The sequence below is a fragment of the Ruditapes philippinarum genome, unplaced genomic scaffold (genome assembly GCF_026571515.1).
Source record: "Ruditapes philippinarum isolate M1 unplaced genomic scaffold, ASM2657151v2 ctg6038_1_1_1_1, whole genome shotgun sequence".
Lineage (NCBI taxonomy): Eukaryota > Metazoa > Mollusca > Bivalvia > Venerida > Veneridae > Ruditapes > Ruditapes philippinarum.
In genome coordinates, this window is record NW_026851697.1 from 14,196 (window position 1) to 26,819 (window position 12,624).

General features: G+C 31.6%; 1 protein-coding gene across 2 annotated transcripts; it reads left to right on the forward strand.

Moving 5' to 3' along the window:
• The first annotated feature begins 152 nt into the window (after positions 1 to 152).
• Positions 153 to 12,201, forward strand: LOC132737375 (clathrin light chain A-like). Of its 2 annotated transcripts, XM_060724654.1 has the most exons (6): positions 153 to 327; positions 1,658 to 1,764; positions 2,792 to 2,839; positions 6,654 to 6,759; positions 7,175 to 7,286; positions 11,894 to 12,201. In XM_060724654.1, the coding sequence occupies exons 1-6, from the start codon at positions 192 to 194 to the stop codon at positions 12,063 to 12,065; spliced, it is 681 nt and encodes a 226-aa protein (XP_060580637.1). In that variant the 5' UTR covers positions 153 to 191; the 3' UTR covers positions 12,066 to 12,201. The 2 variants fall into 2 exon arrangements, with proteins under 2 accessions (XP_060580637.1, XP_060580644.1); XM_060724661.1 differs by lacking the exon at positions 2,792 to 2,839.
• The last annotated feature ends 423 nt before the right edge of the window (positions 12,202 to 12,624 follow it).

Sequence of the window (12,624 nt, forward strand, 5' to 3'; positions counted from 1 at the left end):
TTGTTTACAACCACAGTTGCCCTTGAAGGAATTTTGGTAGGTCAATGTCAATAATTATTTCATAACGATTATAATGATTCCGGCGTTCCATAGAAATATTTTACAGCCGACCAATGAAAATGCTTGTGACATTTACGGAAAGTCACGAACTCATACGGAAAAGGCAGTGTGACGTTTCCTGTAATATCAAAATGGCTGACTTTGACGAATTTGAGAACCCTGCTCCTCAACAATCAGAGGACGATCCAGCTGCAGACTTTTTAGCCCGAGAACAAGATGAGCTAAAAGGCCTAGAAGACGATAACTTTGGTGGAGAAAATGCTGGAGGTAACCGATCATCTCATTATCAAACTATGACACATTTTGTCGCGAAAATTTGCCGGTCACTCCCACTGAATTGATAAACATTACATTTTATTTTAATCGATATATATTGACCGTTGGTTTTGTTACAAAATAATGCCCCTTCTTCCTTTATTCTAACCATTCTTTCATTTATTTAATTAATTCGTGTACTAATTGATAGTTCTATGATTATGAAAACGCCCCCTTTTGTTCAACTTCCATATTTATGGGAATCTTACTTAAATATGAATGATCTAGACTAGGGTCTAGCTTTGCCTCGAAGTTCTTGCTTATTACCTCAAGACTTCAAGAAATATAATGACTTGCAAACCGACAGAAGTTAATATGAAAAGGCAAAGCCTCAAAGCGAGCTGGATTTAGTTTGGAAAAGAGTCAACTCGGCCCTATACCAACTCGGCACGGGTCAACTCGGCACGGGTCAACTCGGCCCATTTTAAAAAAATATATTTAACGTAGTAATATTAAAAATAATATGAAACAAAAACATGTTTACTTAATATCATAATTAAGCTTCTAATTAATTGCAGGTGGTCACTAATCAATTTTAAATGAATGCGTCAATCATAATTATCACCTAATTAATCGGTATCCTTACGAACACACTGATTGATAATAATAGCCTGTGACAATAAGAGTCCCTTTAATGTCTTTAACCAATTTCATTTAATTTGTTTGTAATTGTCAAAAGCTGAAAATTAAGTCCGTGTATTATACATAATTACAAATATTACAAAAAATAGTGATTACACAAACCTAAATATAAATAATTGAAAAGTGGGCCGAGTTGAACCGTGCCGAGTTGGTATAGGGCCGAGCTGACTCGGGGGCCCGAGTACGTTTTAGGGCCGAGTTGACCCGGAATCGATTTAGTTTTACTGTGAATTACATTGTATAAAGTAATCCTTCATTTTTATTTTACATTTTCCTTTTTAAACTGTCGTTGGTTATTTTTTATACACTGCTTCTGTTTATTCTGGTTCCCTGTCCTATTATAGTTCCAGTCTACACATCAGTTTTCAATCAGAATTCTTCGGCTTTTATTGTTATCTTATAAATTATGAAAAAAGTTGCCATGTGTCAGTTTAGTATTTCTGACGAAAGTTTTCATAACCATCACTTTCTAGCAGGTACTCATGTTACCGTAAAGCAGGCCCTTCATGCCAGCTCTTCGAGCTCGCTATTATATTAATTTACGTCAAACTGAATGTTTTAGATTCTAATTAATGCAAATCTAGATTTTTGACATAGAGGCACTCAACAAACATAAAACAATATTGGCAAAATATTTCAGGGGCTGATTTTGATCCATTTGGAGGTGCTGGAGAACAAACAGGAGGCTCACCACAGCCAACAGATGACTTTACTGGGGGAGATTTTACTGGAGGTGAAACAGCCCAGGTGTGTATTATAGTCTCAATCCTGCTGGAACCGAAAGTAATTAACATTTGTCACTAGTATAGAGCCCGTCCAGAGTACAGTTTTGCAGGCTCTATGCTGTTGGTGGCACAATTATAGTGTTTTGAATTTAAAACTGGACTTTTCCAACTTTCAAGCAGGGCATTAAATTCCATTACACAAATTTTGTTTGTAATGCATTACAGCATATACATGTATTTGTTACACATTTATACATAGCGTAAAAATAAAAGAAAAATCCATGTTATCATAATGACATTTCTTTAATAAATGTATCCATTAGTTTCGACAAGGTATGATGTTTCAAGATATTAATTTTAATCTGTATTATAATATATCCAGTGTTGACTTGTTAATTTTGTTTATGTAATAAACTGCTAACATTTTAAATAAGATTATTTTATCACATTAATTCTACCTTGTAACTTTTGTATAAATACATATCATTCATTAACTCTTTGTTTGACTTTCGTTGACAAGCTGATTCAAGAATATTTCATTGCTAGTTAACATTGTGTTGCCATACTTGCTTTGAAAAATATTGTAATACCTTTTTGGAAGAAATAATTAAGTATTATTCTGTAGGATTTTGTCATTTAAAAAGAAAGGTCACAGCATACATGATACTTTTCTATATTTAAAGCCAGAAAAAAGATGAAAAGAATTATCATAAAATTAATGCCAGCATCTTTCAAGCTGTAGTTTGCCATGTAGTATTTTATGTCCATTGTACAATATAAAGCAAGGTTGTCATTTAACAAATATCTGAGAGGGTTTGTTTTGAATTTGTGGCAGTCTGTTTTGTTTTTAATACTTATGAAAAGGGTGTTTTCTAAGATTTTTATGGGGGCTAAAAATGCATTTAAGACAATAATCTTTGCCAGTGACCTTCTAATGACAACCTTGATAAAAGCCCATTAACACTTCAAATGTATGTATGACTCTGAGTGTGACTGGTTTTCAAGTAGTAAAAGAAACACAGTAGTTTACTAATAATTTTCCTCAACAGTTTGACTCAACTGGTGACATGGGTGAAACTAATGAACAAGATACAGGGGTAAGATCATAGATTATGAACTAATGGAGAGGGTTTTATAAATGATATCTATCAGTGTTCCCTCTCATGTTTGAGACCAAAGATAACTATAATACCATGTTACTCTCTTGAATTTATATTTAAAAGTATCTGATTTATGATATAATGTATAGACTTCCAGATTTCAAATAATTGAAGCCCTCATTGATTGAAGATTATTTTAGGGTTGATATGAATATTACTCCATTTTTGGGAACACTGATAAAACTCATGAGGCAGCTTGTAACATTGTGTTATGAGAGTTGACAATAGTGATATCATAACACACTGCCATATCATGATATTAATTTCTGATATTTATTGATTATACCTAACATAATTCAGTCTAACAATGATATTTAAACTGTTTTCATCGTCTGTACAGTGTTAGAATCACATTGAATAGTTACATACACCTCTTCATGTCATACAAGGGAGATAATCATTGAATGTTAGGCTGAAAAAAGTCTTGACAGATTATTTGCCCTTGTATGACATTTAAAACATAATCAGTGCGATGATTAAGTTTTTTAACTCAATTGTGCTTGTTCACATGTCGAAAAATGTTGAACATGTTTTTGATAGTTAAATTGTGGGTTTCTTGGGGAATGGGCTTTCATCATTGTAGACAGAAGTAAGGTATAATGAATTAATATATTATAATTGTATTATTTACTCACATTGTTTGTTACTGTATTCACAGCCATTTATCCACCCACCTAATACCTTTAGATTAATCATTTTGACATATATAGATTAGTACTTTACTTACAGCTTTTTGGTGGTGTAATATGTTATTATTCTAGAGAAGTTAAGGTCTTTAAAGTCTTTTAAAAATTATTGTCTTTCAGTCATATTGTTGTACTTCAGTCATATTGTCTGTCAGTCATATTATCCTTGAGTCATATCATCCTAAAGTCATATTGTCCTTCAGTCAATTCATCCTTCAGTCATATTGTTCTTCAGTCATATCGTCCTACAGTCATAACGTCCTTCACTCATATCGTCCTCTCTGATATTATCTGTCAGACATATTGTCCTTTTGTCATATTGTCCTTCAGTCATATTGTCATGTCATATTGTCTTTCAGTCATATTGTCATGACATATTGTTCTTCAGTCATATTGTCCTTCAGTCATATTGTCATGTCATATTGTTCTTCAGTCAAATTGTCATGACATATTGTTCTTCAGTCATATTGTCCTTCAGTCATATTGTCCTTCAGTCATATTGTCATGTCATATTGTTCTTCAGTCAAATTGTCATGACATATTGTTCTTCAGTCATATTGTCCTTCAGTCATATTGTCATGTCATATTGTACTTCAGTCAAATTGTCCTTCAGTCATATTGTCATGTCATATTGTTCTTCAGTCAAATTGTCATGTCATATTGTTCTTCATTCAAATAGTTCTTCAGTCATATTGTCCTTCAGTCATATCATCCTCTCATATTGTCTGTCAGTCATATCGTCCTTCAGTCATATTGTCCTTCAGTCATATCATCCTCTCATATTGTCTGTCAGTCATATCGTCCTTCAGTCATATTGTCCTCCAGTCGTATCATCCTTCAATCATTTTTCAGTCATATTTATTAGTGAATGCTCTGATTCTTACAGTATTTGAACCTTTGTTAATGCAGTTCATATCCACCACATGAATTATGTTTCTAAATGGCCAAACCATAGAAAAATGAATTTTACTTAAAGTACTATTTAAATGTACACAATCCTTTTAACCCTTCAAATTTTATTTACAAAATTGGTTTGCATTTTATATAATCACAATGAAATAGAAAAAATTGTCTGTAGTTTCACTATAGGTATTTAGTTTGTCATCCTTCAAGTACAATCACATGTTTATATTTACCTTTAGATCATTTCCTTCACATCAGATCTTTTATTTTCAACTTCCTTTTTTATGGTCTTAGGTCCATTAAATTTCGTACTTGGTTTATACAGAATTAATTTTAGTTTGTGTAGCAAGATTTAAGCTTATAGACTAACTGGATTCTATCTAGAACTGTAGTAGTGAGTGTAAAATTTCTTACTCAAGGAAACAAGCCCCTGATGTTTAACTCGCGGGGCTAGTCATCTTTACATTACTAGTCTGATGTGTTAACCATTTTGCCGTACAGTCACTTAAGTAAACCACTTGGCCATACAGTCACTAAAGTAAATGTACTTGAAGAGGAAAGGTGGCTTATTGAGTAAGGTGTTCTACTCACAGCCCAGGTTTTAGCCAGGATTATGACCTAATGTTTCCACATATGACATCAAGGCTAGTAACTTGAGCGTGGTTCAGACAAGCCTCAAGTTTTCCTCACAATCAAGCTAAAATAAAGAATTGTACTGTTAGGTTTCAATTGCTAAGTTAATTAGCTGGACTGGAGTTATTACCCCCTGAGTTCTGTGAATGTTTATCTGGGTTGTCAGGACATTAAATTCTTAAATTATGATTTAACTTATTGAGCTGGCTTGTAGAAAGTAAATTGATTGGTCTGAGCTCTGGTGCCTTAGCTTTTGCCTGTAATAATTATATTTATAATGTATGCAATAGCACTTGATGTATTTCTTTACGTTTTTTTTCACTACTTTGACTTTGTGACTCATAATAGAACTGCATTTTGTGTAAAATGTTATTATTATGCCTTCTAGGGGAGAAACAAATTGATTCTCCTGTCAAGTTTTATATATGAGACCACCTACTTTCTTTAATATGTAAAAGTAATAATTTTCAAAGGGATGACAGTGTTGATAATTTATTGGAGGTGACACTCCATACTTTTCTCTTGTGTTTAACATGTTAATTAAGGAAAATTTTGTAAGTTTTGGAAACTATTAAATTATGAAATAGAAGGCAATGTAAAATATGATTATTAAATTATAAAATTGAAGGCTATGTAAAATATATGAGTTTTGGTTTTAATATAGAAATATCAATACTATTATTAAAACAATAAATATTCAATAAATGATGTATGAGTGACTTGGGTTTTTCATTATACATGTAGCTACTGTTAATCTTATGTAATAGAAGTGAATATATTTTAGTATTTTTGTGTTAAGGTTGTTTTTCTTTCAGGCCTTAAAGACAATGTACATGGAATTTTATTTGATAGAAATTGTTTTCATACTATTATGGTTGTTTGTGCAATTTTTTTTGGAAACAGATTTTATCAGAGTGTGTTGATTAATGACATGGCACTTAGTGATCTGGAATTTTGCACACAATTGTTTGATTCAGGTCTACATCAACTAGTATACAAATTGTATACAAACTTCAGCATGTTAAAAAAACCCAAAAAACTCCGTGATGTCCCTTTTACCTACTACCACATGAAGTGATTTATTAAAATGTGGTTTTGATAGTAGATGTAACATGTACTGTTAACTTCTAGTACCTACAATAACATGTACTTGATTGGCCATTTAACAACAGTAGACAAAATTGAGCCGTGTCACGACAAAACCAGGAACATAATGGGTTTGCGACCAGCATGGATCCAGACCAGCCTGCGCATCCGCGCAGTCTGATCAGGATCCATGCTGTTTGCTATCAGTTTCTCTACTTGTAATAAAGTTGGTAAGCGAACAGCATGGATCCTGATCAGACTGCGCGGATGCGCAGGCTGGTCTGGATCCATGCTGGTCGCAAACCCATTATGTTGGTTTTGTCATGACACGGCTCAAATTTTCTTCATTAGGCAACATCGTGAATAACACAACAAAAGAATACATCCTGTGTGGACACTTAAAGTATTCATTATAATATAATTTCATGCCTTATTTCTTGCAGGCAAATGACGCATACTCTGCCATAACTCAGGTAGACAAACAACGTGCTGAACCTGAGAAGATTCGTCTGTGGAGAGAAGAAAACACGCGCAGAATAGCAAAGAAAGGTAAAAGAAGATCCATATGTATTTTCATACATTTTCATAAAAACTAAATTTGGTACAACTGTCATCAATTCAAACAATATCAATATTTTTTTGTCAATAATCTATACAGATTTGAGAAAATAAATTTGATGAATATAACTAATATTAATAAAATAGAAATTATAAAAATTCACCTAAGACTCATATGGCAGAAGGTGCCAAATCAAAATGACAAACTAAGCTGTTGTTACATAATGGGCATAATTCATAGCAGTGATGGCAAAATATGGTTAGTGAAGAACATGCAATGGGTACTTGTAAACAATAATTTTATAATTATTGAAAGTTCTAGTTATTACGTTGGTTACAAATTGAACAACAGACTTTGTTACATTGGTTAAAATGGAACAAAAGATTTTTTAAAATTTATTTGTAGATGAAGAAGAAGAGAAACGTGTTAAAGAATGGAGAGATATAGCAAAGAAGGAATTAGATGACTGGTATAAACACCACGAGGAGCAGTTGACCAAGACCAAAGAGAACAATCGGTAAATTTCATTCTTGTTTTTTATGCTCATACTCTCTGCTGTAGAATAGTTGAAGTTGGCTTCTTACATTTTTGGCTACATTTCCCCATGAGTAAATTGATTAACAATGTGGTATAAAGGCAGATTTTTATTTTAAACTTAAATTTGTGGGTAATATTTTAGATTTTTTTTGAGAGAGAAAAAAAGGCTGTTTAATTTGTCAGTATGTTAATAATTAAATACAGAATACTTGCTTGACCAATTGATGTGAAAATTATGTAAGAAAAACTATATAAAAGAGATGCTTAAATGATATATATTCAAAAGGATATTTGAGGGGGAAAAATCCATTGTTACCAAGTAAAAATGTATGATGTAGAATTTATGTATGATTTTAAAGGACTATTTACCAAGCATCATTGCCTTGACAAATTCCTTCCCCATTCTTTATTATTGCTTTAAGTGGGCCGCTCACGTAATGTGTGGAAAGCTTTTAGCAGAGTTTGCGATACATTTTGGAAATGCTTCCTTTGATAATGTTGTGTGACTATGCGAATGTCATGTGAATACATAGTTTACTGACTTATAGTAATCTAGTTTTTTTGCAATACTAACATTGGACAATTGGAGCTGACTAACATTTGGTTTCATTGGCTTTATAACAGAATAAACTTTGTTTCTGGCCAATTTTTCCACAAGAGGTAGATCCATATCAACATTTTGAAAGATTCTGATCAAGTCATTTGTTGTTTTCTTTAAAGTTTAGTATTAGAGTAGGGGGTAGGGTATGGAATTCAGCAATTCATGTTTGACAAAAATTTAACAAGTTATCAAATTTTTTGGAAAAGAAAGAATAGGGGCTCATGAATATTAATTCTGCTAGTGCGTAAACTCTTTTTTTTTCAATCTTTAAGGATAAATGATAAAAAGCCCATCTAATGCAAATGTAAAATAGGGTAAAGTAGCCCAAAATAACATAAAAGATATGTGAACCAATAATGGGATCATGAAAATGTAAATTAAACTACATTTATCTATCAAAGTGTCAGTATGGATCTGTCTCTGGAAAATGATATCATTGGTTTGTACTATTTTCTATATTTCCACCTTAACAAGTTTTTCTTCATATCCCCATCTAGCAATGGACCGTAAGTTACCAAAACTATTGTACACAGTTCTCTAGAGATTATTAAACAAATGTTACATGTTGGTGTTGTGCATTAATATACATTAGGTCCAAAGTTATAAAAGTTGAGAAAAGAAAATTTTGAGATTGGAAACCAGTCTGGGTATCAAGTAATATGATTGGTTCATTGAATGCATAGATTTGAAATGGACCAATGGCATGGCTCCACTTTGTAGACTGGTCTCAATCCCTCTAATTTTATAACCTTGGACTTGTATGCTAGTCATAGAACAAAGTTTGTTTTGATTTGAAACACATTTTTCAGAGTTTATAGCAGTTCTAGGTAATATTGGAGGGAATGTAAAAAAGGGAGTGGGTTTTATTCAAATTTCAATAGTCCACATCAAAGTCTGTGCACTTGCAAATGAGTTTGGGATTTCTTTTTGAATGATTGTTTTATCAAATGTTTAATATTTTTGGTGTAAGCCAGTAGATAAACTTTTTAGTTATTTTTTGTGTGCTTAAAGACCATTTCTTCAGTCCAATTTATTCTAACATTTGTAGTGTTATGTTGATAATTTAGTATGATAGATTTGTAGTGTTCTGTCTTTAATTCTTAGTGCTTCTTAGGGTGAAAGACTTACTGTTAAGCTATTGTATAAAGCAAACTGCTTATAGGCAAAATATGTGTGTTTACAAATTTCAAAAATGGTTTCATTACATAATTCAGAGCTCTCGTTTTAAGGCTTAGAATATTTACAAAATTTTGTCCTTATGAATGAATATAAAGTTCTGCATGTACAATGACATTTGAAGTTCAGTCTCTATACCTAGTTTTCATAACTGTCTTGTGATTATAGAGACTAGTTGTTATGTGCTCATTAAGATTTACTGAATTTGGAATTTTCCGAAGTTTACATAAGGAATTTCATTATCAAATTACTACAATTTAGCAGGTGAGTGTATAAAATCAGATCAGAATTAATGGACTGTCAGGCTGGTTTTGCAATAAAAGGGACAGATTAGTAGGCTGATCTGGCAATATATTGGATAGACTGGCAATTAACTAGTGACATAGGCATAAATTAGCTAAGCTTTTAAATTAAAACATACAAGTTTGGTTAATGTATTTTTCTTTTCAAAGACCTATTGTTTTAAGTGCATTGTTCACAATTTGATAATGAGAATAATTATGTTAGACAATGTATATGTTAAAGAGAACAAGATTTAAGGGAATTTTGTTGTCAGTGCCCTACTAGGAATATGTAAGAAACAGGTTTATACAGAACTATTTTATAACTAATGTTACTAATGTTAAGGACAAGTTTTTTAAAAAAGAAAAAAAACCCGGACAGTTATTTTACAGTGAATATTTTTTATTGTTTGATATTATAGTAGATCTAGCTCGAATGTTAGATGTATTTAGCTGTAATCTAGTTTCTTACAGTTGCTAAAACTTAAATGATCAATTTCCTTTAATATACCCATTATGGCACCCTCATTTTTTTATGCAACAGAGCATGTCAGCCTTGTTTCTACGACATTTTTTTTCTTGTTTCATTAGTAAATTATTCTTAAATTTCATAGTATAGCATAAGTTCCTCTCAAAGTGTTCTCCTTTTGCAGTATTTTTGAAGAACAAATATTCCTTGTAGGTCTCAGTTTTGTTAAAAAAAAAATGAAATTATCAGCATTATAAATTTAAAGCATCTAGCAATTTAATAGAATTTCTATGTCAATTTTCAAAACTTGCAATTTTCATTGTAGGAAGGAATGTTTAAAACTACTGCAAGGGGAAGTAATCTATGTAGGGACTTAAACTATTTTGTTCTATGAGTATTTGTTACTTGGCATGTTAGTGAAATGAAATTGTTTATAATTGGATGTTAGATAAAATATTGTTAATCAGGTGTTTATGAAAGAAATTGTGTGAGTACATGGTATTGAAAGACTACATTTATAAGGGTTTAAATTTTTAAAACTTATCAGATGTATTAAATAAACAGATAGAAAGACGCAATGTAAATCAGCCATTACCTCATGAATGTTTAGAACACCATTTGGCTGTCATTGTGATGTACCTGCAAGGTGCTTGTTTAAACCTTTAAAGGGATTTTAGTTAACTTGAGCAACCAGCAACATAGATTATGCAGCCTGACCTCAGATTGTAACTGGTGAAGCGAAATTTCTCCCATCATGGAAATTGACTCCAAAACATCTTTTATTTCTCACCACTCAAGCAGAAATGATGTGGGATTGAGTAGTCATTTAAATTGGTTAGGACTGACTGGTTAGTTGTTTTTTGAAAGCAAGTAAGGTGGATTGTCAACAGAAATGTGACCAAAAATGAATTTAAATTAACAGCAGTACTATATTTTGCGTAATAATTAACGCTTCAAGAAAGTATGGTATAACTTGGAGTTGGAATGGAATGCGGGCCTATTTAAATAAATCTTAATTCTTTGATAACTAGGGATGATGTATTTCTATTGTTAAAAGAAGGAAAAAGATTGAACCCCATGGCCTACTGGAATCATAAACTCTCTGGACAACAGCAATTTATCTTCAGGGAAAATGTCAAAATAAGTATGGATTGATTAGTGAACAGTGCAGACCATGATTAGGCTGCACAGATGTGCTGGCTTGATTTGGGCTGAACTGGTCTGCATAGGAAGTATTCTAGATAAACATTTAAAAAGGAATGGGTAATGGTAAATCTGTAAATGTGCATGTACATTATATAGACAGATGTCAGTTAATTATAACAATGTTTGTGTGAATGATGTATTTAGTGCATATAGATATTTTATGTTGTTTTGTCCTTATAGCTATAGGTATAGATTGTTTATGATAATTTGACAACACAGCATATTTGTATATATTTACTCTACTTTCATCAAGCCTATAATATGCATTTTTTTAACATAATTTTTAGAAGTGAAAAAAATATGAAAAAAGTGCAGTTTTGAGGTTTGGTGTAATTTTGTTTTTGCACAATGGATAAAGTGTCAGATACTTTCTGATTTCACAAAAAAGATTTTCTTAAGATAAATATGTTATTTTTGATAGATCGTTTCATATAATTGTCCAATCAAAAGAATTAGGGTGGAAAATGAAATTTACAGATGATAAAATACATACACAAGAAGGAAATCCCTTGATACATCTAATCTTATGGTCCCTCTCTATATTTAAATTAGTAAACCTGACGATTTGTTTCCCGATTATCTATTTTTAGAAACAAACATCACTTTTGTGTTATAAATAGCTCTCAGGACACTGTTTTGAAGAAAGCTTAACAGTTATATGATGCATTTTTCAAAGATAAAAATTACTGAAATACATGTACCAAGTTTGAAACAACACAGAATTGTTTTTCCAACAAAAAATAAAATCTGAAGGCTGTTTTAAATTCAGGTGTGAATTTTTTTAAGGTTTTAGGAATTGATTATGTATTGGTAACTATAGTTACTAAATATAAGTTATCTTTGTTTGTTTTTAGTGAGTCAGAAGCAGCGTTCGTTGCAGAGAGGGACCAGACTCAACCAGGAGAGGAGTGGGAAAAAATTTGCAGACTGTGCGAATTCAACCCAAAGAATTCAAAGAACACAAAAGATATCTCCAGAATGCGTTCCATCTTACTGCAGTTGAAACAAACACCCTTAGTCAGATAAATACGACAGTATAAACATTAAACTGTGTTATTAATATAGGAATATTGTATGTAAGAATAAAATGTTGTGAAAATCACTATGTATTTATAGTAAATGTATAAAAGAAATTGTTTTGATTTTTATCAGTGTTTTTTTTTCTCTTTAGTTTAATAAAAAGAAAATAAAAATAAGAAAGTAGAGGGATTCATATTTGTAGGTAGCTATATTAATATGAAGTATTAAATAATATATAGATTGCACGTTTTATTTTGTGTCAGAAAAATCCAGGACTCGTGTTATAAATTGGTTTTGGTGATATAACATAAGCACCATCTTTAATGAAATGGAAAAATATCCTATGGTTTTAATTCTCACGGGAGATATCTTGAATATTTTATTGATAATTTTAGGGGAAAGTGATAAATGTATTGATGGGGCAGAAACATTCTTAGCACAGTAAAAAGCTAAAAACATTCATAACAAAATCTGCAAAACTTTCGGTAACATTTTTCACAAGTTTGATAATTTGCATATTTAATTGATCTGATTTGCATTTTAGATAATGCAGATTTTCTTTAAT